At 46.0% G+C, this 24896-nt stretch overlaps 1 protein-coding gene across 2 annotated transcripts in view; it reads right to left on the bottom strand.

Annotated features, from left to right (window-relative positions):
• LOC147459339 (ATPase complex subunit) overlaps window positions 1–24234 on the bottom strand; it is a 36163-nt gene extending 11929 nt beyond the window's left edge. Inside the window, exon 1 of one of the 2 annotated variants that reach the window (XM_086510633.1) lies at window positions 24081–24234. In XM_086510633.1, coding sequence (XP_086366759.1) covers window positions 24081–24170 — 90 coding nt within the window. In that variant the 5' untranslated portion in view covers window positions 24171–24234. The remainder of the gene's footprint in view (window positions 1–24080) is intronic. The other variant, XM_086510634.1, reaches the window with a different exon arrangement.
• Window positions 24235–24896: the final 662 nt, after the last annotated feature.

A 24896-nucleotide genomic window follows, 5' to 3' on the forward strand; every position in this document is an offset into this window, starting at 1 on the left:
GCAGCGGAATTAAAATGGTGAAGATCTAGTTTTACACTTCCACAAAATCCTTTCCTTTCTTTCCTTGGGTTAGTGAATGCTTTGTACTTCAATGAATGTTCCTTTTATGTTCCCCTGAAGACAGGGGTTGAGAGAATGCAATAGAAATGTGTAGAGGGAGAGAGAAAGAGAGAGAAGAAGAGAGCGACACCCGATGGGGTCCCAACCAACCCTTTCAAGGGCCCCCCACACCATTACCGATGTGGTATTTGCTTTAGATTGCGTAAATGGAATGTATACACAATGCAATACCTCAATGCAGACTCTAATGACTTGACGACGACAAATCACCGCGGTAACTCCTCGGGAAGAGGCACCTCCGAGGTGGATTTGATGCACCTTTGGATCCTTCTCGATGTGGGATTGCGGATGGCCACCAAGGGTAGATTTGGGGCTGATTTGCGCTCCCGATGTAAGAGGAATAGAGGGGCGAATGATGGTTGCAAAAACGCAGATCTGCGACGAAAAAATGCAGCAAATCTCTCGCGTAGTGCAGGGCTGAAAACACAGATCTCGATGACGGCGATGATGGGCAGCAATGTGAGCACTCGATGCCGGCGAGGGAATGGCCGAGAGGAAGCTCGATGGGCTGCCGAAGTACCGGACCGCAGCCGTGAAGGTTAGATCTCACCCGCACCGCGACGGCGATGGGCTGAAAACTGAAAACGCTGGCTGTTGTGCAGGGCTGAAAACACCAAGGGCTGAATTCTGAAAACGCTGGTTGCTCCTCTTCAAAAACATTGGCTGAATTGCAGTCCCAGAGAGAATGAGAATAGTGCTAGCTCCTTGGGTGTCTTTATAAGGAAAGAATAGGCATCTGATTTCCTTGCGCTGGCTTTATTAACTCCCCAAGGACTTTTTTTATTTAAGTGGCCAAAGGCACTTGAATTATTTAAAAGAAGGGTCTGGACACTTTACATTTTTTTTAAGAGAGTATGAAACCTGCTGATTATTAAAATTCACTTACAGAGACTAAGTTTTCTTGCAGAGAAACTCCTTTTTCAGCTCTCTACTTCTCTCTACTGCTCCTCCCTCTCACTTGCTCGCGCTCCCGCCATCACCTGCTCGCCTTCAGACGCTCACGCCAATGCGTGGAGCTCCTCGAACTTCAACTTTTGGCGATCGAAAAGTGCAGTAAAGGCCCGGTTTAGTGTGAAAATTCCAGTTTTTCGCGCACTTCGCCATGGATTTCTCCAGCTCCGATGTGCAGCGTGACGACGCACCAGGTAATATCCAAATTCCATTCACGCATGCTCTCTACACATGGATTACAAGTACTTTCCAGAGTTTCGACCAACATGTCACCGCTCTGGAAAACGCGAATGTTCAGGCGAACCTTCGCTTGGCCTCTCTCGAAGGGGTCGTACAGGGGCTCAGTTCCCGACTCTCTACTCTCAAAAATATGGCTCAGTCGACGACTGCGCGTATTTCCGAGGGCGAAACCCATCTCCAGCAATTGCAGATGCAGATTGCTGCTTTTGGGCGTTCGCAGGGTGGTCCAACTGCCACGATTCCGTACAAAACTACGAATTTCTCAGGCGAAGAGAAGGAGTGTACAGAACTAGCCGTAAATAACTGGCTGCACCAGTGGACCACATACTTTGATCTCCATGGGGAGCATGATGAACGGAGGATTCAGACGATTCCACTCTATCTGCGCAGTAAGGCGCTTACTTGGTGGCGCGACATGACGGAGAAGCCTACGACGTGGGCTGACTCTTTTGTGAAATTCAAGAGGGATTTCGCCAAAATGGACCCTTTGAAAGCTTATGCCAAACTGCAGAGTCTTTTGATGAAAACTCTGTCTTTTGATAAGTATACGACAGCTTTCAAAGAGGCGCTCACCTTCTGCAAGGTGGATTCTACGCACGTTGTGCACATGTATCTGCTGGGATTGCATGAGGATTACCGTTGGGCCTTAATTAAGGATAAAGTTCCGACTGATGTCGAGGATGCAATGGCAAAGGCAAGGACGTTCCATTTGATAAATGGAGCGAATTATGAGAAGAAAAGAACTGCAGACCATCAATCCGGTGAGGGTGCTTCAAGGAAGCGACCCCAATTCCAACATAAGTCCAAATCACCGCTGAGATCTTCTCAGGAGAAGAAGAAAGCCAGAAATGCTTCAGTTGCTGATGCAGTGAAGAAGGGGGCTTGCTTCAGATGTGGCCAGACGGGTCACCAAATCAAAGATTGCCTCAAGAAGAAGACGAAGAAACCGCAAGGCCGTCCTTCGGTTCAAATTCACGAGATCTGAGGTAACTCTGATGTCATTCAAGTTGAAATCCATCATTTAGCGCACAGTTCATGCACTAATTGTACTTTTAGCACCAAAGTGTTTGGTAAGCACGATCTTCTCCGTTTTCCCGGGAAGATCGATGGTCACGACGTGACCGTACTCCTTGATAATGGAAGCTCACACAATTTTGTGGATGCAAAATTGGTGCAGAAACTGAGCCTACGGACGCGGGACAATGACCATGAGTATCGCGTGAAGATGGCTCGTGGCGTGGATACGGATGTATAGAATCGGATGGTTCCAGATTTGTCGCTCGAGCTGGCTGATTACAAAGAGAACCTAGATTTCCACATCATGCGCCTGGACAAAGCAGATATTATTTTAGGAATTCCATGGTTTTATGATAAACAAGACTCATTGTATATAGACTATGTACATCACTCTCTTGTTTTTGTTAAGCAGAACATACCTCCATGTATCTGTGTCGCTTTGTAATCAGAAGTCTGTAAATAATGGTTTTGCATTACCAGTTGTTACTGCTGTAGAAATGTATAAAGAAATAAAGTCTTCTGATGTTGACTTTTATCAATGTGTACCATCTGCTTAATTTGATGCATTAGTGCTTGGTACTTCTGTCACTGAATTTTGTAAAAATGTTTCATGTTCTTCTGTTGAACTTGGAGATTCCGACGAATCCAACCTTATCCGAGGAATCATGATACCTCCTGGCTTGCCGACTTCGAGAGGAGTAGATCATGGCATTGAGTTGGTGGCTGGCAGCCAACCCTTCTCAAAGCAACCCTATCGGTTTAGTAAAACCGAAGAGGACAAGATTCAACGGCAGCTGAAAGATTATCTCGACAGGGGTTTGTCCGACCAAGTAAGCCCCCGTGGGGAGCGCCAGTGTTACTTTCTCGAAAGAAGGATAACGCTATGCGCTTCTGCGTGGATTACAAGGGGTTGAATAAGCTCACTGTCAAGAACAAGTATCCGCTCCCGCGCATGGACGATCTGATAGATCCGCTCCATGGAGCGTTGTATTTTACGAAGATAGACCTGCGATCATGCTATCATCAGATACGGATCAAACTGGAAGATATTCCTAAGACACGCTTCCATACGCGTTATGGTCGCTACGAGTTTTTGGTCTTGCCTTTTGGTTTGACCAATGCTCCAGCTACGTTCTAGCAGATGATGAATGATCTGCTGAGACCATTTTTAGGCAACTTCGTTGTTGTATTTCTCGATGATATCTTGATCTACAGCCAAAGTTTGTCTGAGCACCTAGTGCATTTACGCATTGTTCTCGTAGTACTGAGAAGTAAGAAGCTTTACGCTAAGGCTTTTAAGTGTGAATTCTTTAAGAAAGAGCTTATGTACTTGGGTCACATCATTACTCGCGATGGAATTCACGTTGACCCTAAAAAATTGGATAAAGTGCGAAATTGGCCCATTTTGAAGAATGTACGCCAAGTCCTTTTTAGGCTTTACTGGATTCTTTCGCAAGTTTATCAAGGATTACTCTAAAGTTGTTGCTCCGCTTATGCAACTTTTAAAAGGAGGGGTGAAAGGGCCGAAGACTTCGGGTCCTCATCGTAAAGGTAATCCCCCTGTTGTCTGGAATGAGCATCTCGACGAGAGCTTTCGGACACTAAAGCACTTGGTGACTACTGCGCCAATATTGCACATTGTGGATCCAAGCAAACCATTTGTGGTTGAAACGGATGCTAGTGATTATGCTATTAGTGCGACGTTATACCAGGATGGACGTCCTGTTGCGTTTGAAAGTAAGAAGCTTTCCGGCGCTGAAATGCGTTATCCAACGTACGAAAAGGAGCTTTATGCTGTAGTCCACGCCCTGAGGAAATGGCGGCACTACGTGTATGGCTCTACGTTTGTTGCATGGACAGATCATCACTCCTTGCGCTATATCTGTGATCAGGGTGATCTCAGAGGCCGGAAGGCTAGATGGGTTGACCTTATGCAAGAGTTTGACTTTGAGATCCATTATAGGAAAGGATCCAGCAATCGAGTGGCCGATGCGCTCAGCAGGATTCCGGAGGTTAATGCCCTGTCTATTGCTGAAATCTCGACGGATTTCTATCTCTCTCTCGGAGGGCTATGTCGTTCCGATGGCCATTTTGGCAAGATATGGAATGAGGTCGAAGCGGGGCATGACTCGCATACAGGCTTGGGTGGTCCGGAGACCCAAGTGAGTCGTGCTGGAGAGACGAGACAACGACAATATTCCATCACAGGTGGACTATTGTTTAAAAATGGTAAAGTCTACATGCCGGAAATCGAAAAGATTCGACAAAGGATTTTGTGCGAATGCCAAGATGTTCCTAGCGCTAGGCACCCAGGCATCCAGAGAACTTTGGCTTTGGTCAAGCGATATTTCTATTGGCCAAGAATGCGCTCTTACATAGAGAGCTATGTGAAGAGATGCGCTCAGTGTCAGGTCAATAAGGCAGAGCACCTTAGGAAAGCTGGCCTGCTACATCCATTGGAAATCCCCGATGCCAAGTGGCAGAGTATTTCCATGGACTTCATCGTTGGTTTGCCAAATACTCGTCGGGGCAATGACGCTATTTGGGTTGTGGTCGATAGACTCACAAAAATGGCGAAGTTTATACCAACGAAGTCGACAGTAAAAAGCCATGAGTTGGCGGTTTTATTTGCCGATCAGCTTTATAAGCTGTATGGTCTGCCAGAGGATATCGTCAGTGATCGAGATACTAAGTTCACTGGCCGATTTTGGCGAGATGTGTTTGCTCATCTTCAGACGAAGTTGAGTATGTCGTCTTTTGACCATCTTGAGTCCGACGGACAAACTAAGAGGATGAATCAGACGTTGGAAGACATGTTGAGAGCCTATGTCTCTCATAGGCAGTCTGATTGGGAAAGGTATCTTCCACAGTTAAAGTTTGCCTATAATAGTAGCAAGCATTCTGCTACTGGATTTAGCCCGTTCATGCTGATGTATGGATTTGAGCCTAAATCCCCAATTGCTATTGGCTTAGAGAAAGTCAAGGAACGCCAAGCTCGTGATTTTCTGTATGACATGCAGGAAATGCTCGAATTGGCTAAGGATAGTATAAGAACGGCTCGTGACCGAGTTACTACTTATGCTAATCAAAAGAGGTCTCCAAGGACTCTAGATGTGGGACAATGGGTCTATCTGAAGACACCCAAGGATTCCAAGACTATGCGAACAGGAAAGCATTATAAGCTTTCAGCTAGATATTGTGGTCCATTCTTGATCACAAAGAAAATTGGCCAAGTTGCCTACAAACTGGCTCTTCCTTCGGATGTTAGTGTACATCCAGTGTTTCATGTCAGCCGCCTTAAAGTGAAATTGGGCGAAGCCAACGTTGTTGTGCCTATCGAGAAAAATGTATGGCAAGATATGCAAACTGAGTACATTCCTCAAGAACCAGAAGCGGTTTTAGATCATCGTACCCGTCATTCACGTCAAAAGGCTTATGACGAGTACTTAATTAAATGGAAGGGTCAATCTGAAAGGTTTGCTACTTGGGAACCTGTTAGAACTTTGAAGGCTCAGTATCTCCACTTCATTGATGAGGACATCAATGGTTCTTAAGGGGGGAAGTATGTTATGTCCCGCTCATAGGAGAGGGGATCTAGCCCAGATGCCGTCGGGATGGGCGCCCAATGTCCGGGCGGACGTAGTGTGAACCCGGTCAGTGTGGCCGGCCATTATTATAAAAGGGAGGCCAAGGCCTCATTTACAATTATCGACCCCCACTGGCAGAGTGCCAGTGGCTAGCCCGTGAGGCTAGGAGTGTGCGAGGTCACCTCGCGGAGGTGAGGCCGGGTGGTATGGGATGCTCGGTCTTACAGGTACACGCCTACGTCCTCAGACGCTAGCCCCAGCACGGGGGAGCTGCCGGATGGTGGCTATGGTCGAGTGGTTCGTCCGACGCGTATCTGTAGGCGGTCTGTGTAGCTGGGAGATCCTCTCCCCTCGTTCATTTCACTGGTCATGTGAGGATCACGATCACTAATAATCGATTGTGGCATACCATGGTACTTAAACACATTGTATGAACAAGCATGCCATCTGATCAGATTTTATCTTCTTCCTGACAGGGATTAAATGGGCCTGCTTGCTGAACCTGCAGATAATGGTCCATATACCATCATTCCCTGTCGGCGTTCTTGGAAGCTCAAAGATAAAGTCCATAGCAATGCTTTCCCATGGCTTATCCGGAATCGGCAGTGGTTGTAACAACCCTGGTGCCTTTTGCCTATCAAACTTGACCTTTTGGCAAACTATGCATGCTCGCACAAAGGCATCCACATCTCTCCTCAAGGTAGGCCAATAGAAGAATGTCTCTACCGCTTTAACTATTGCATCAATGCCACGATGCCCTGCATACGGTGGGACATGACTCTCTTCCATGACCTTATGTCGCAGTGGCCTAATGACACAAAGTCTGCCATGCATCATCATAAAACCATCTCTGAGGAGGTAGTGCTCGTGATGTTGCCCCTCTTGTAATTGTTCAAAGATCCTTGCAAAATCTTCATCAGCAGTATACTGTTCCTTCATGTCACCTAACTCATGATGATAAGGAATTGACACAGCTGAAATTTGTGGCTTTCTTGATAACACATCAGCCACAACATTCTTCTTGCCTTCCACATGCATAATCTGGAAGTGGAACATGGAGAGAATGTTTGCCCATCACATATGCTTTTCGGATAACTTTGACTGTGTCAAGAAGTATCGCAAGGTCTGATGATCTATTTGGACAACAAAATCAGCACCTAAGAGGTAGTGTAATGCTTCCAGCTAGAAAGCGCATGAATCACTACCAAGAGCTCTTTTTCATAAACTTGCATAGTCCTCTCTGGCCCTTGCAAAATTCGGCTTTCATAAGCTACTACCCGTCCATCTTGCATTAGCACTGCTCTGATGCTACTGCCACACGCGTCACACTGGACCACAAATGACTTCCTGAGATCTGGCAAAACAATTACTGGATCTGAAGTCAACTTTTCCTTTAAGAGACTAAAAGCTGAAATCTCTTTTTGGGTCCATCTAAAAGTGACCTCTTTCATTTGCAAAGCGTGAAGAGGCGATGCTATCTCTGCAAAATTTCTGATAAACCTTCTATAGTAGGAACACAATCCCAAGAAGCTTCTGACATCATGCACAGTCTTCAAGTCTGGCCATGTCTTGATAGCTTCGACCTTTACAGGATCCATTCTAACACCATCCTTGGAGACTATGTGGCCAAGAAAGTGGATCTCTTCGAGGAAGAATTCACTTTTCTTAGGATTGAAAAGTAACCTATGACTGCGCAGCTCTTCAAACACAATGGTCAAGTGACGCCTATGCTCCTCTTCATTCTTCGAATACACTATCATGTCATCGAAGAACGTCCCAACAAACTGTTGATGCAAGCGGAAAATCCGGTCCATCATTTTGTTGAACGTGGCAGGAGCATTTGTTAGCCCAAACGGCATCACTAGAAACTCATAAAGACCAATGTCGTTCTAAACGGAGTCTTGTGTACATCCTCTGGCCTTATACGAATCTAATGGTACCCACTCTTAAGGTCTATCCTGCTGAAAATTGCAGCACCCTCTAAACGATCGAGAATATCATCAATTCTAGGAATAGGAAACCTATTCTTGATGGTATTCTTATTCAACGCACGGTAATCAATACACATGCACCATGAGCCATCCTTCTTCTGCACTAGGAGCACTGGGGAGCAAAAGGGTGAAGAACTAGGCTGAATCAGCCCCTTCTCTAATAACTCCTCAACCTGGCCCATAATCTCTTTCTGCTGCGCCGCACTAACCCTGTAGGGAGGTCTATTTGGTGGGCTACACCCTGGCACCAAATCTATCCGATGGTCCTCAGGTCTCTCTGGCGGCAATTGCGGCGGTAATGAATCAGAAAAACAGTCACTAAACTTTTGCAAAAATGCTGACCTTTCTTTATCTAACACAGATAAATTTGACTAATCACTACCTGAGACATCACGTGCAAAAATCAAGTACACAGAAAGATGATTCTTTACTACAGAAGTGATAGCAGAAGCAGATACAATAGGGACTGACTCTCCTCTAAGCTTTACATCCAAGATGTGAGTTTTGCCCCTATGCTGTACAGTGATCTTTTTGTTGTAGGCATCCAAGACTCCATGCACTCGGAACATCCACGGGATCCGCAACAAGATGTCACATCCTGCCAGCGGCATGATATAGAACTCTTCTGTGTCCACATATGACTGAATATGCAGCGCAGCTTTCCAATGATGGGAGTAACACACTCTGAGTGGCCAAGACATGCCAACCCTGCCTCTGCTGTGTACCCCATCTCTTCAACTCTAATGTCCAGCTTCATAGCTAACTCTGGTGAGATAAAGTTGGCTTTGGCACCTCGATCAAAGAAGATGAGTGTCGTTTGATCCCTAACTTTACCTCATGCCCTGCATAACTCACTGGCATTTGTGTTGGGCCTGTCACCCACCATGTCTGGCACTAAACCTGCCGTGGGTTTAGGCTTCTTGCCTTTCTGGTCTTCTTTATCCTCTGAGTCAGTTGGTCTTTTCCTTTGTGGACAATTGATAGCAAAGTGACCACGCTGCTCGCATATAAAGCATTTGTTCTCAGCCATTATGACCTTCTTTTTTTCGAGCGACTTGCGCACAAAAGGCTTCCTTTTCTGTTTCTTTGCCTGCGCTCCAGCAGTCCCGGCCGAATCCTCGTCTTTGGTGGCCTTTTCTCACCCCTGTGACGCATTAGGAGCCGTTTTCACAAAGGGCTTCTTCGCTGAATTTTTATTTTGCTGCCCTCCTTTGTCGCTGCTTGGAAATCCATTGTCCTCTCCTTTCAACAAGGCAAGACCAATGTTCGCAATTCCATAAGCTAAGTGAGGGTAGCCACTCTATTCTTTGTACATTAATCGCGAAGCCCTTTAGGCAGCCCACAACAGTACTTCTCTATCTGCTCTGTCAATGGCACAAATCTGTAGGAGGTCACTGAGAGTAACGCTTTACAAAACCTCCTATTGTACTCCAGCAAGCTCTTGCGTGAAGCTGAAGTAAGTTGGTGTCATGATGTCAGCTTCAAATTCATTTGACAGCCAAGCAGATGCAAACATTTGCTTGAAGTAAACCCAAGTGACGAGTGCCTGTCCTTGCATTAACAATGTCGTCCACCATGTAAGCGCATTGTCCTTTAAGAAAGTGGCAGCTTTCCTGACCTTCGAGGCCTCTGTAAAATTCCCTCCCGCATAAGCTGTGTCAAACTGCCGGAGGAAAGTCAGGGCCTTTGTCTTATCCTCGAAACCACTGAAGGTACTGAACTTTACAGCTGCACCACCTTCTTTGTAAGCCTTCGGCTTCTCTAGTGCCCCCAAGTTGTCATACGGAATGGTCTGCAACATGGGCACTGTAGTAGGCATGATCGGCACATCTTGGCCATTCACATTTTGCGTCAGAGGTGCGATATTTGGCTGCTGTCCAGAAAAACCAGCCATGCCAAAATGACCCTGTGGCACCCCAAACTGGCCGTGGTTGCTCTGAAAACCCTGCTGCATGCCGATACTATCATACATGGGGTTTGGCATGATGCCTTGCATACCCCCGAACACTGTTCCTGGCATGTACGGTTGAATTCCAGGCGCATAACCAGCCATAATTTGAAACACTGATCCACCCCCGAAATACCCAGGATGTACCGTGGGTGGTGGAAAAACTGAGTACATAGCCTGTTATCCAGTTCCCTGTCCATTCAAGAGCATGCTGGCTCTGAAAGGTGGCGGGCTGAACTAGTATAACCTGTGGAATAGGCGCTCTAGCCACCTGTTCAAGCACAGGAGGAACATGTTTTGGAGCCCCTGACTCCGCAACATGCGAGTGTTCCCTTTCCTATGCTCCGAGCAGACGCCGACAACATGTAGGCCCCAAAATTGGCGCCCCTTTCGGTATTTCTTTATTCTTTAACAGAGGAATAAAACCTGTGATCTCCTATGAGCTGCACCGCACAATCTAGGCTAAGAAACACCTGTTCTGGCCCGATTTCGACAGCATAATTGCACTAGGACGCCCAATAAATGACTTTCCCGACGCATACGGACACTTTGCAAAACCTGGCGAGAATCTACAGCACGCTGAATTCTCTGTTTTCTGCCCCGAAAATGCGCCAGATCACCTGTACAACGGTCCCCTCGCGTCCCCGAACCTCCTGGGAGTATAAGGGTCCGTTTAGGGCCGAAACCCTAAACCTGCAAAAATACACAACAGGCTGTAATTCCCTGTTTTGGGCTCCGTTTCGCGTGCCGATCGCATCTGTAGCAAGACCTCGAGTGTCACCAACGTATGACTACTATCTATCCTTTTTGTTGATTTCTTTCTTATTATCTATTTACTTTCACTTTTTGGAAACACCCCTCGGGAAATCTAACTGCCCTGCATTGCATAGCTAGTGTGGAACTGTCCAGAGGGAGTCCAGGCCTGAGGGCAAGAGAGCACTAAGGTTGGACAAAGACTATGGTTAGCCAAAGTGGGGTCATTGACTAGCCAAAGTGGAATCCTTTGCTACAGAGGCTACATTTCAATTCTGGATGTGGCCGCAGTGTACAAAGAGGGTCGGATGACCTAGAAAGATACAATGGCAGCATCTCCTAAAATTTAGGGAACTGCTATTTTGGGACCTGAAAATGTGTTGGCGTCATTACCTCCGGAATGACAAGGGGAACATTTTCTTACTCTGCCGTGAAGTCAACTGGGCAACCGGTTGGGAGATTTTTAGGCGGCAACCCCCAAATGGGAAAATGCTTGTAAATGTGCCAAGTAGCACCTTCTGGTGCACTTGCCTCATGCAACAAGAAGTGGCGCTGAATTTAGGAGGGGGAGAGCCTCATTTTCAGATTTGTCACACGTTAAGAGCTATGGAGTGCTTGCTTTCCCTCTTATGCACAGTGCGGTGCCAGGAGTGATGCCCTGCACGCTACGCACTGCCCTCTCTCTCCCCTTTGGCAGTATGTTATGCCCCTCTAGTGGGCTCTTCATTTGACCAATGCACAGTTGTGTGGGTTCATGCGCGATTGCCGAGGCAAGAGCCTCTTGCACAGGTACTGGATTAGCTAGCGGCTAATTCCCCCGCAGGTACAGGTGAATTCGGAGAGGTTTCACGCCAGAAATCTCGTCCGATTCAAAGGGCAAGTAGCCCTACAAGTGCGGGAGCTCGAGGACTTGCTACAGATGCGACCGGCATGCGAAACGGAGCCCGAAACAGTAAATTACAGCCTGCTGTGTATTTTTGCAGGTTTAGGGTTTTGGCCCTAAACGGACCCTAATACCCCCAGGAGGTTCGGGGATGCACGGGGACCGCTGTACAGGTGATCTGGCGCATTTTCAGGGCTGAAAACAGAGAATTCAGCGTGCTGCAGATTCTCGCCAGGTTTTGCAAAGTGCCCGTATGCGTCGGGGAAGTCGGCCAATGCGTGGGAATACTGACTGTGAAGGGTTCTAGTATAGTTATGCTGCCGAAATCAAGCCAGAACAGTCAAAATTCAGCCAAGGTTGTGCGGGGCAGCTTGGAAAGAACCACAGCATATATTCCCTCTTTTAAACAATAAAGAAATACCGAAAGGGGCGCCTAAGTTAGGGGCCAATCTGGTGTCGGTCTTCTCATACAGGTGCATTCTAGCATCTGTATCCCATTCCCCTCTCTTGTGTCACGATAACGCAGGTATAATAGACGACTAAGAATAGGTGAAAGCTAAATCAAGGTTTGAAGTAAAGTCTACCGCCCTTTTTGGATTGAGCAGGCCGGTTACATGGTTCCATCGACGGGATTAAATCACTTTTTCCCATAGAAGTGAGCCTTGGTCAGTTTTGGGCTTGAAGACACAGGGGATCATAGACCAGACACAGGGAATTGCAATTATGGCTGACAGACCAGATGATGTGACTGAAGAGGTTTCCTCTTCACAAGGTCAACAGACACATGAAGTGGGTGAGTCCTCAAGACCACCACAGACAGATGATGATATATTCAGGACCCAGTTGGCTACTGCTGTGGCTATGTTCACACAAGTAATGCAGAACCCAAGGTTTTTAGCCTTTCTGCAACCTCCTGTTCCGTCTCAGCAAGTTGGGTCACTGGATCATATTCAAAAGCCTGTTAAGGCTCGAGCACAGGTGATTCATACCGCACAGTCAATGGAAACACCTGTACACTTGACGGAGAACATGCAGTCTCCACAACCTGTGCCTAAGGTGCAAGAACAGGTGGCTGAGATGCCAGTCTTTCAAGCTGTACCAGTTCAGCCCGCCACCTTTCAGCAGCCTATAGCTGGTTCTAATGGGCAGGGAAGCAACCTACAGGCTATGCAACAGGTCTTCCCACCACCTTCAGTACACCCTGGCTATTTTGGAGGTGGATCGGTATTCCAGAGCATGGTTGGTCATGCACCTGGAAATCAGTTTTACACGCCAGGAACAGTGTTTGGGGGTGCTCAAACGATGATGCCTAACCCCATGTACAGTGTCATGGGTATGCAACCAGGGTTTCACAGCACTCAGGGCCAATTTGGGATGCCACAGGCAAATTTTGGTATGGCTGGAATTACAAATCAGCAGCCAAATATGGCATTTCCAAGTCAAGTTAATAGCGGCCAAGGAACACAGATGAACCCTAGTAGTGTTCCCATGTTTCAGTCACTTCCATATGACAATTTAACGCCGCTGGAGAGGCCAACTCCGTACAAAGAAGGTGGCAAAGGTGTGTCTTTCACGACCTTTACAGGGTTTGATGACAGGAAGAAGGCTCTCTCATTCCTCCAGCAGTTTGACAAGGCCTATGCAGGGGGAAACTTTACAGAGGCTTCAAAGGTCCGCAAGGCAGCCACTTTCTTGACAGGGAATGCGGGACAATGGTGGACAACTTTATTGCTTCAAGGGTAAGCTTCGTCCACATGGATTTACTTCAAGCAGATTTTTGCAGCAGCATGGTTATCTGATGACTTTGAAGCAGATGTCGTGACAGAATGGCAACAGCTTAATGCTGCCACTTGTAGAAATCTGGATGATTACAATCGGAAGTTTTGGAAAGCTCTACTTCCAGTAACTTCCTATAGGTTTGTGCCATTGACAGAACAGATTGAAAAATACTGTTGTGGCCTACCCAAAGGATTGAGAAAATATTGCACGAAGACAAAAGTCACTACTTTGACGCAGCTCATCGAGGTAGCAAACACTGGGAATGGTTTGCTCAAGGGAGAAGATTGTGAATTTAACACTGGCATCAAGGCAGGATCAGGCAAGAAAAATTCAGCCAAAAAGCACGTTCCCAATGAGGCTCCAAAAGGGACTCAGGAGTCAGCCAACGCAGGAAAGACAAAGCTACGGCTGAATCAGAAAAAGGACAAGCGAAGAAATGGAAAAGACGTTTTCCTCGCAAGTCAGAAGAGTAAAAGAAGGTCATGAGGACAGAGAACAAATGCTTTATATGTGAGCAGCCTGGCCACATTGCTTACAACTGTCCTACAAAGAAAAGCCCAGCTGATTCTGATGACAAGGAAGACAAGAAAGAAAAGAAGCCCATGGCTGGTCTAGTGCCAGATATGGTGGGCGACAAGCCAAATTCAGATGCAAATGAGCTTTGCAGAGCATGGGGAAAGATCACGGATCAAACAGTGCTTATCTTCTTTGATCCAGGTGCCAAAGCCAACTTCATTTCCCCAGAATTGGCTTCAAAGTTGGGAATCAGACCTGAAGAGATGGGGTATACAGCAGAGGCAGGTTTGGCATGTCCTGGCCATACAGAGGCTTTGACACCCATCATTGGAAAGTTGCGTCTACATATCCAGTCCTATGTAGATGCTGAAGAATTTTACATCATGCCATTGGACGGATGTGATGTGTTGTTAGGTATTCCTTGGTCGTTTCGTGTACAGGGAATCATGGATGCCTACAACAAAAAGATCGCTGTACAGAGCAGGTGAAAGACTCACATTCTGGATGTAAAGCTTAAAAGGGAGTCTATTCCTACTGTATCAGCTTCTGCTATTACTTCTGTGATGAAAAAGCATCTTTCTGCGTACTTGGTTTTTGCACGTGAAGTGTCAGATTGTGATGAATCAAATTTATCTGTGCTAGATAAAGAAAGGTCAATGTTTTTACAACAGTATAGTGACTACTTTTCCGATTCATTACCGTCTCAATTACCGCCAGAGAGACCCGAGGACCATGCGATAGATTTGGTGCCAGGCAGTAGCCCACCAAATAAGCCTCCGTACAGGGTTAGTGCGGCTCAGCAGAAAGATATAATGGGCCAAGTACAGGAGCTGTTAGAAAAGGGGCTGATTCAGCCCAGTTCATCTCCATTCTGTTCTCCAGTGTTGTTGGTGCAGAAAAAGGATGGCTCATGGCGTATGTGCATCGACTACCGTGCACTGAACAAGAATACCATCAAGAATAGGTTCCCTATACCTAGAATTGATGATATTATGGACAAATTAGGAGCAGCTATGTTTAGCAGGATAGATCTAAAGAGTGGGTACCATCAGATCCGCATTAGATCAGAGGATGTGCACAAGACTGCTTTTAGAACAACAGTTGGCCTTTACGAATTTTTAGTGATGCCCTTTGGTCTCACAAATGCTCCTGCTACGTTCAATAGGATGATGGACAGAATTTTCCGTCCACACCAGCAGTTTGTTGGTACATTCTTTGATGACATGATAGTCTACTCAAAGAATGAAGAGGAGCATAGGCATCACTTGGCCATTGTGTTCAAAGAGCTACGCAGTCATAGGTTGCTCATCAATGCAAAGAAAAGTGAGTTTTTTCTGGAAGAGATTCACTTTCTGGGACACATTGTCTCAAAGGATGGTGTCAGAATGGATCCTGCAAAAGTTGAAGCGATAAAGTCATGGCCAAATTTGAAGACGGTGCATGATGTCCGAAGCTTTTTGGGACTATGCTCCTATTACAGAAGGTTTATCCGAAATTTCGCTGAGATTGCTTCACCTTTACATGCTCTTCAAAAGAAGGCAGTCACCTTTAGATGGACACAGAAAGAGATTTCAGCTTTTAATCTCTTAAAGGAAAAGATGACTTCAGATCCAGTCATTGTGTTGCTAGATCTTAGGAAGTCATTTGTGGTCCAGTGTGACGCCTGTGGTAGTAGCATTGGTGCAGTGCTAATGCAAGATGGCAGGGTAGTAGCCTATGAGAGCAGAATTTTGCAAGGGCCAAAGATGACCATGCAGGTCTATGAGAAAGAGTTACTGGCTGTGATTCATGCGCTCTTAAGTTGGAAACACTACTTGCTAGGTGCAGACTTTGTTGTCCAAACGGACCATCAGACCTTGCGGTACTTCTTGACACAGACAAAGTTATCTGAGAAGCATATGCGATGGGCAAATATCTTGTCCATGTTCCATTTTCAGATTGTGCATGTGGAAGGCAAGAAGAACGTTGTGGCTGATGCCTTGTCAAGGAAGCCACAAATTTCAGTTGTGTCAATTCCTTATCATCATGAACTTGATGATATGAGAGAACAGTATGCAAATGATGAAGTTTTTGCAAGGGTCTTTGAGCAGCTAATGCAAGGACAACGTCATGAACACTATCTTCTTAAAGACGGGTTCATGATGATGCATGGCAGATTGTGTGTCACAAAGCCATTGCGACGCAAAGTTATGGAAGAGAGTCATTTCCCACCGTATGCAGGGCATCGTGGTATCGATGCTACAGTTAAAGCGGTTGAGACATTCTTCTATTGGCCTACATTGAGAAGGGATGTGGATGCCTTTGTGCGAGAATGCCTAATTTGCCAAAAGGTCAAGTTTGACAGGCAAAAGGCACCAGGGTTATTGCAACCACTACCTATTCCAGATAAACCATGTGGATGCCTTTGTGCGAGAATGCCTAATTTGCCAAAAGGTCAAGTTTGACAGGCAAAAGGCACCAGGGTTATTGCAACCACTACCTATTCCAGATAAACCACGGGAAAGTATTGCTATGGATTTTATCTTTGATCTTCCGAGAACGCAGACAGGAAATGATGGTATTTGGACCATTATTTGCAGACTCAGCAAACAAGCTCATTTTATTCCTGTCAGGAAGAAGATAAAGCCAGAACAGATGGCACGCTTGTTTATGAGCAATATTTTCAAATATCATGACATGCCACAGTCGATTGTTAGCGACCGTGATCCACGTATGACAAGTTTGTTCTGGAGAGGCTTGTTTGAGAATATGGGCACCACGCTCAAATTCTCTTCGTCATTTCATCCTCAAACAGATGGGCAGTCAGAAGAGGCCAATTCTACTGTCCTAGATCTGCTGAAGTGCTATGTGTCAGAGCATAAAGGAAAGTGGGAGCAGTATTTGCCATTGATGGAGTATGCATACAATAATACAGTGCATTCATCAACTGGCAAGGCACCTTTTGAGATAGTTGAAGGTGGCAAAAAAGTGCCTCCCATACTGCATACAAAGGACAAGATATTTGAAGCAGATAAGTATGTTCAGGACATGGATGAAATGTACAAGAAGGTCAAATTGGCCTTAGAAAAGACTCAGGCAAAGCAAAAGAAAGCAGCTTATCGTCACCGTCGTGAAGTGGTATATTCACTTGGTGATTGGGTGCTTTTACGCTTTGAAAAGGCAAGGTTAAAGAAGATGAAGGGCAAGGAAAGACTGTTTCCAAAGCTCAACATGCGTTACTATGGGCCTTTTCAAGTATGCGACATAATCAGTGATGTTGCATATAGGCTGAAATTGCCTGACAGTTGGAAGATTCACAATGCGTTTCATGTGAGTCTTCTCAGACCCTATGTGGGTGATGTGCCACAAGATATGCCAGCTGAAGATCAGCCGGAAGTCGAGGAACTTGACGAGATCTTGGTCCCGGAACAGATTTTGGCACACAAAGAAAGGAAAGTGAAAGGCAAGGTTGCTAGGCGTTACTTGGTAAAGTTCAGAAACTATCCACCAATGGATGCTAAGTGGATGGAAGAAGGTGAACTTGCAGAGTCACCAACTGTGTTATCACTTTACCTGGAAGCCTTCGATTTGCAACCTACCTTGACCCCTTGAGTTTCAAAGCTACATGGATTGTCAATGTGACAATGGCTTCTGAAACAAATGATGTACATGGTATTTAAAGTGAGCTCAAATCAAATACCTGTTACATGAATGTTAGAGCTGTACAGATTGTCAGTTTGGCAATTGCTCTTATGGAATCTCCAAAAGTTTGGTTAGTGCTATAGAAGTGAGTATTTCTTGTCAGTATTGTCAAGGATACAATGATTGCTTCTATTGAAGAGTACATGTGTAACTGCATTCTTAAACTGTCGGTTTGGGTATGCTCAAAAGTGTTACGGGATCCAACGTGTACTATAAGACAGTGGCAAAATGTGTAGCTACCATTTTGTCATTGGAAAGTTAGTGACTCAAAGCAATGGCAGAGTGCGAAGCTACCACTATGTCATTGGGACAGGGTTCACACGCGGGCAATACATGAGTCGACGAGGTGTTGAATACACCAGGGTTGACAATGAGCATGTATGTGTCGTATATGTGTCGACAGGTGTTGAATACATCAGTGTTGACAGTAAGCATGTACGACATAGATGCAAACGAGGACGTTTGAGATTTCAAGAGGGGGGTATGTCACCAGCGTGTGACTACTATCTATCCTTTTTGTTGATTTCTTTCTTATTATCTATTTACTTTCACTTTTTGGAAACACCCCTCGGGAAATCTAACTACCCTGCATTGCATAGCTAGTGTGGAACTGTCCAGAGGGAGTCCAGGCCTGAGGGCAAGAGAGCACTAAGGTTGGACAAAGACTATGGTTAGCCAAAGTGGGATCATTGACTAGCCAAAGTGGAATCCTTTGCTACAGAGGCTACATTTCAATTCTGGATGTGGCCGCAGTGTACAAAGAGGGTCGGATGACCTAGAAAGATACAATGGCAGCATCTCCTAAAATTTAGGGAACTGCTATTTTGGGACCTGAAAATGTGTTGGCGTCATTACCTCCGGGATGACAAGGGGAACATTTTCTTACTCTGCCGTGAAGTCAACTGGGCAACCGGTTGGGAGATTTTTAGGCGGCAACCCCCAAATGGGAAAATGCTTGTAAATGTGCCAAGTAGCACCTTCTGGTGCACTTGCCTCATGCAACAAGAAGTGGCGCTGAATTTAGGAGGGGGAGAGCCTCATTTTCAGATTTGTCACAGGTTAAGAGCTATGGAGTGCTTGCTTTCCCTCTTATGCACAGTGCGGTGCCAGGAGTGATGCCCTGCACGCTACGCACTGCCCTCTCTCTCCCCTTTGGCAGTATGTTATGCCCCTCTAGTGGGCTCTTCATTTGACCAATGTACAGTTGTGTGGGTTCATGCGCGATTGCCGAGGCAAGAGCCTCTTGCACAGGTACTGGATTAGCTAGCGGCTAATTCCCCCGCAGGTAAAGGTGAATTCGGAGAGGTTTCACGCCAGAAATCTCGTCCGATTCAAAGGGCAAGTAGCCCTACAAGTGCGGGAGCTCGAGGACTTGCTACGGATGCGACCGGCATGCGAAATGGAGCCCGAAACAGTAAATTACAGCCTGCTGTGTATTTTTGCAGGTTTAGGGTTTTGGCCCTAAACGGACCCTAATACCCCCAGGAGGTTCGGGGATGCAAGGGGACCACTATACAGATGATCTGGCGCATTTTCAGGGCTGAAAACAGAGAATTCAGCGTGCTGCAGATTCTCGCCAGGTTTTGCAAAGTGCCCGTATGCGTCGGGAAAGTCGGCCAATGCGTGGGAATACTGACTGTGAAGGGTTCTAGTACAGTTATGCTGCCGAAATCAAGCCAGAACAGTCAAAATTCAGCCAAGGTTGTGCGGGGCAGCTTGGAAAGAACCACAGCGTATATTCCCTCTTTTAAACAATAAAGAAATACCGAAAGGGGCGCCTAAGTTAGGGGCCAATCTGGTGTCGGTCTTCTCATACAGGTGCATTCTAGCATCTGTATCCCATTCCCCTCTCTTGTGTCACTATAACGCAGGTGTAATAGACGACTAATAATGGGTGAAAGCTAAATCAAGGTTTGAAGTAAAGTCTACCGCCCTTTTTGGATTGAGCAGGCCGGTTACATCGAGCTCCCGCACCTGTATGGCTACTTGCCCTTTGAATCGGACGAGATTTCTCACGTGAAACCTCTCCGAATTCACCTATACCTGCAGAGGATTAGCCGCTAGCTAATCCAGTACCTGTGCAAGAGGCTCTTGCCTCGGCAATCGCGCATGAACCCACATAACTGTACATTGGTCAAATGAAAAGCCCACTAGAGGGGCATAACATACTGCTCATAGGGGAGAGAGAGAGCAGTGCGTAGCGTGCAGGGCATCACTCCTGGCACCGCACTGTACATAAGGGGGAAAGGAAGCACTCCATAGCTCTTAACCTATGACAGAGAGCAAATGAGGCCTCTTCCCAGCTTAAAAATCAGCACCCTTTTTTCTGTAGGAGGAAAGTACATGAAAAATTGACACTTGGCGCATTTACAAGCATTTTCTCGTTTCGGGTTCGGCGCTTAAAAATCTCCCGGCTAGTCGCCCAGTTGACTTCGCGGCAGAGTTGTAAAGTGTTCCCCTAGTCATACCGGAGGTAATGACGCGAACACATTTCGTGGCCCAAAATAGTAGTTCCCTAAATTTTAGGAAATGATTCCGTTGGGCTCCCTATGGTCATCTGACCATCTATCCTCGTTGGGACCGCATTCAATGCAATGTGGCCCAACTGTCGGATACTTTCTGTTGGTAGTCACACCTTGACTTTAGGCCTTTATTGAGTTCACTTCCTAGTATCCACCAACTTGCTAAGTGTGAGGGGGGGACCTATATGATCTTGCTCTAAGCCTAGACATCCTCTTACCATACGAATTCCAGTGCCGACCACTACCCATCTGCGGGTGAAACTGCCGTTCACATTGGCCATACAATGTCCGATCGTTAGCTACTTGAAGAAGAGGGTCTCAAAAATAAAACAAAACCCATTGGAAAAAAACCAACAACTAAAGTTAGCAGTTGCCAAGTCCTCGTGACATAGTTAACAGCTGCCACGTCCCTGTGACAGTCAGTGTCTACTGTAACAAAGTGCTGACGTGTCAAAGCCAAAAGAATGGAGCCAACTTGCAGATGTCGACCGAGGGGCCTAAACCCTAAGAAGAGCAAGTAATAGAAGAAGTCCAACCAACTCATGGGGACCCCGTCCGATGGGGCCCCAAGTGACATAAAGGATTAAAATAAAGCAGGACCCGCACACACCGAAAAACTCATGACGTGGCAGATTTTCAAAAATTGCGCTAGCATGATGACGTGGCAAGTTGTACGGATTTTCGGGTTTTGCGCTAGCTGATGACGTGGCAGCTGTACGGATTTCCGTGATTTACGCTGTGCCCTGGCAGCTTTTTGGCTTTGCTTTTGGACTAGATGCTTTTGAGTTTGAAGGCTTTTTACTGTAATTGCTTTTTAGGCCAAGGGCCTTTAAATATGAGGTTAGGGCTCATTCTCTCACATGCTTCCTGGAGAAGGTGCAGAGTTTGGAGTACCGTCTTGTACTTTGATGATGCAATATAAAGAAATACCGAAAGGGGTACCAAGGTTTGGGGCCAATACTCTCTGGGGTGGAATTCCGCAACTCCGTGTCGCGTGTCATCTCTCTCTTTCTGTCACGTGACACATCCCAACCCTATGTGTCCGTGGACAAGCTACACCATAGCAAGGTTCCCGTCAGCCAAGTCAAGTTTAGATTAGCAATGATCTGGCACTTTTGTGAGTCTATTTGTAGACCGTGCATGTCCAGTCACTTAGCATAGATGCATATCCTCCTGTTGCACACAGCACGATCATCGGAATTCCCATCAGAATCCATTAGCATCAATTAGGGGAATTTTCTAGTGCATTTAGCCTATTTTCCTATTTATTGGGATTTTCACTTATTATTTTTAAGTGACTTTCCTACAAAAGTAGGTAGGGCAATTTTGCTAAGTTTCTATATAAGCAAACCCAAGTTAGCACTAAATGGCAGAAGAGGCAGCAGGAGCTTCCCGCTCAACAGGCAACTTCTCAGCAGAAACCCCCCCCCCCCCCCCCCCCCCCCCCCAGCAGTAGATCCTCGCCATCTCCATCCCTCCCTTGGCGATTCCTACCACAGCAGCTTCCCCCGCTTCCCTTCCCTTGCATGATCGCCCAAGCACCCCTCAGTCCAGCGTTTTCAGCCATAAAAACGCCAGCCCTTCAGCCAGCGTTTTTCATCCAAAAACGCCAGCAAACTGCAGCAGATCTCAGCGTTTTCATTTTCAGCAATCAGCGTTTTTGATCATCAGTTTCAGCAGGGATAAAAGCGCAGGTTTTCAGCAGCAGAACATTAGCAGATTCCCCCATTCAGTTGCAGATGATCCCCCAAGTTTAGCCCAAGAAAACGCAGCCAAAACAGTCAATTTTCAGCCTTGAAACAGTCCAAGAAATTCAGCATCTAGAAGATCTCAGATTTCAGCCCAAGTCGCCGTCGTCGTCATCGGCATAGTCCCATTGCATCAGTCCATTGCATACGCATTGTACACCTTTGTGCAATCAAAGTAGACCACTCTCGCCGACGAGAGTGGGGCCTTCGGAGGAGGGTTTTACAACCTCTCGGTGTCGTATCTCTTCTCTCTCCTTCTCTCAGTCTCATTCACTTGCACGCACAATCCATTCACTTTGTTTGTGATCATAGCACTCTCCATAAGACGGAAAGCTCTCTATTTCCCTAAGAACTAAAAGAAACCTTGAGCAATAAAGATCACTAATCTTGAGAAAATACAACATTCATTCGGCTGCACCTAACACTTTCAGTTCAATTGTTATTAAAGTGCTAAAAGTATGTGCAGTCTGTTCTTTTCTATTGGCACGTGGTGCTCGTCTTGTGACATCTACTGAACTGGTTTATGGCCTCTGTTTGTTTTGCGGACGTAATCGAGGGCGATTACAATTCTTTCAAGAGGGGGGTATGTCACAAACTGATGACGTGGCATGACCAGTGGACATTAAAATAAAGATTTTCAATTATAAGTTGTTCCAACTTATAAAGACATTAAAAAATTGTGAAGAAGTTGCTGACGTCATAGTTACCCGGAACGAGAAATCAGAGCGGGGAATGCAGAATGGCAACATGCATGAAATGCCATTCCCTGTTCCGGATACTCATGTTTGAAACACGGAACGTGGATCCGGAACGGGAAATTGGCATGGGAACGGGAAACAGAGACCTGAAAATAGCCATTCCCTGTAACTATGGCTTGTTGTAGGGACACCCGCGAATTCCGTTGCTGATGTGACAAGCTGTACAGAATTCCGCAAATCGCGCTAATTGTTTTGGGTGGCAGTTTTTGGCAGCAGATGCTTTTAAAACTGAAGCTTTTCATGTAAACTACTTTTCAAAGGCCAAGGGCCTTTAAATAAGACCCTAGGGCTCTCTCTAGCTCATTCAGAGCTGACGAGCCAGTGAGCAGAGAAGAGCCCAAGACACCTGTACTTGCTCGATTATTAATACAAAAAGAAATACCGAAAGGGGCGCTTGTCTTTTGAGCCAATCTCTCTGGGCACAGAACTACACCAGGCCATGTCGACTCAGTTGTATTGTGAATTAATTTGTGAAGTTTTTAAAGTGAATCTCTCTCGAGTCGCGACAGATTCCAAACATAGGGTGTCCAAGTTTGTTACAGATCCCAAGAGCACCTCAGCATCTAGAACCATTGTATCAACATTTGTGCAATCTAAATCAAATACCTCTATAGCGATAGAGAAGAGTGCCCTTGGAGGGGGATTTGGGGCCCCATCTGTGTCAATCTCCTCTCTCTCTCTCTCTCTCTCTCTCTCTCTCTCTCTCTCTCTCTCTCTCTCTCTCTCTCTCTCTCTCTCTCAGATGCACGAAGCCGGCAAACAAGGCAAATGGGTGGTCTATCGAGGTGGTACAATGGTCATTCAAGAGTTTCAAACTCCCAAACCGGTTCCCCTCATCTAACCCTTCTTAGCTTTTTTTTATTTTCCTCCTACAAGTGGACCTTGAATCCTTAACTGAAATGTACCTAATGCCTTCGTTGAGAAGCACCGTTGTAACGATTTGTTTTTGGTCCCATAGGTCATATTTGACCTCCATGGACGATAATTTAATCTCTCTCTCTCTCTCTCTCTCTCTCTCTCTCTCTCTCTCTCTCTCTCTCTCTCTCTCTCTCGTGCACGTCTAATCCTATGTGCATGTGGAAAAGCTATCTCAGGTCTAGGGTTCATGTTAGCCTAGGAAGTGTTCCGGCACCCTTGTGAGCCTGTGCGCAGGCCGTGCATGTACAAGCACTTAGATTAGTTGCATACCCTCTGATTGCACAACCATTAGTACCCAGCATGTCCATGTTCCAGTCAGTGAACCCAACTTTGGGGGGGCACTTGGTTGCCAAATCTTGAGTGTTTCACTGAAAGGCATCTAAATGTGACCCAACTTTGGGGGGGCACTTGGTTGCCACATCTTGGAAAGGCATCTAAATGTGATTTGTTGAAACCATGAACTGAGTTCTACCCACTTGATCTTGCAAATGCACATTCTTTACTTTGACTGAGATTAGCTTTCGACGTTTTACTCCCAGAACAGAAAACTCTGACGTTTCCAAACATCTAAAGCAAGCACCCTCAGCCGTAGAAAACAAGCACGCATGCACGATGAAGTTCCACCATCTTTTTTTGTCCAAGAATAGCTTCAAAAACGAAAAACTCACAGAGAAGATGTTGAGAGAGCGAGCAGACTGCCTTCGGCGCCTACATGTTAGCGTGCGCAAATGTCTTGGGGAGCTTACAAGCCTCATCATCGTGGCGACGTCAAATATGTGTGAGCGAGAGCCCTCTTAGACTTGAGCGTGTGAATGTGTGAAGAGGCTCTAATTGTAAGGGGAAATTACCAAAATACCCCTCTAACCCAATTATTCTGTCATAAATTCCCAAAACGCCCCTCAAATTTTCCTAAATTAGAATTTGAGTTGATTATGTAGGCTTTGAAGATGGATTGCTTCATTACTTTTAGCCATAATTGCCCTTTTTGCTAGGTAATTTGTGACAAATTACATGCTAAGGACTCAAAAATGGATCTCAATTGTCAAAAAGGAATAAAAATTAAAATTAGAAAATCCTAAACAATCCAACCAAAATAGATACAAGGGTATTTTGGGGGTATTTTGGGAATTTCCACAAATTAGAGGGGTATTGTGGTAATTTTCCCAATTGTAACAAGTGAAAACTCTCGTGCTCAGGCGGAGATGCACCCCTCGTGCGCCACAACACTAAGTGGCACGGGGTATTTAATGAAGCCCAAGCCATGGGATGGACATCACGCAAGGATTCACACAGATCTCGAGGTTCGTGAATGGTTCAAAAAGAGGGACATGGACGATCCACAAAAATCAGACGGCGTTGACTTTCTCATTTCTTGGGTGGGGATCAAACTAACGACCTCCCCGTTGGCAGGTCGATATGCTAACCACACGACCGCGTGTATTTGATTGTCCAACCGTCCACTTCACACTCTAGTAAAGTGAACA

The sequence above is a fragment of the Adiantum capillus-veneris genome, chromosome 4 (assembly GCF_014529385.1).
Source record: "Adiantum capillus-veneris isolate H3 chromosome 4, ASM1452938v2, whole genome shotgun sequence".
Lineage (NCBI taxonomy): Eukaryota > Viridiplantae > Streptophyta > Polypodiopsida > Polypodiales > Pteridaceae > Adiantum > Adiantum capillus-veneris.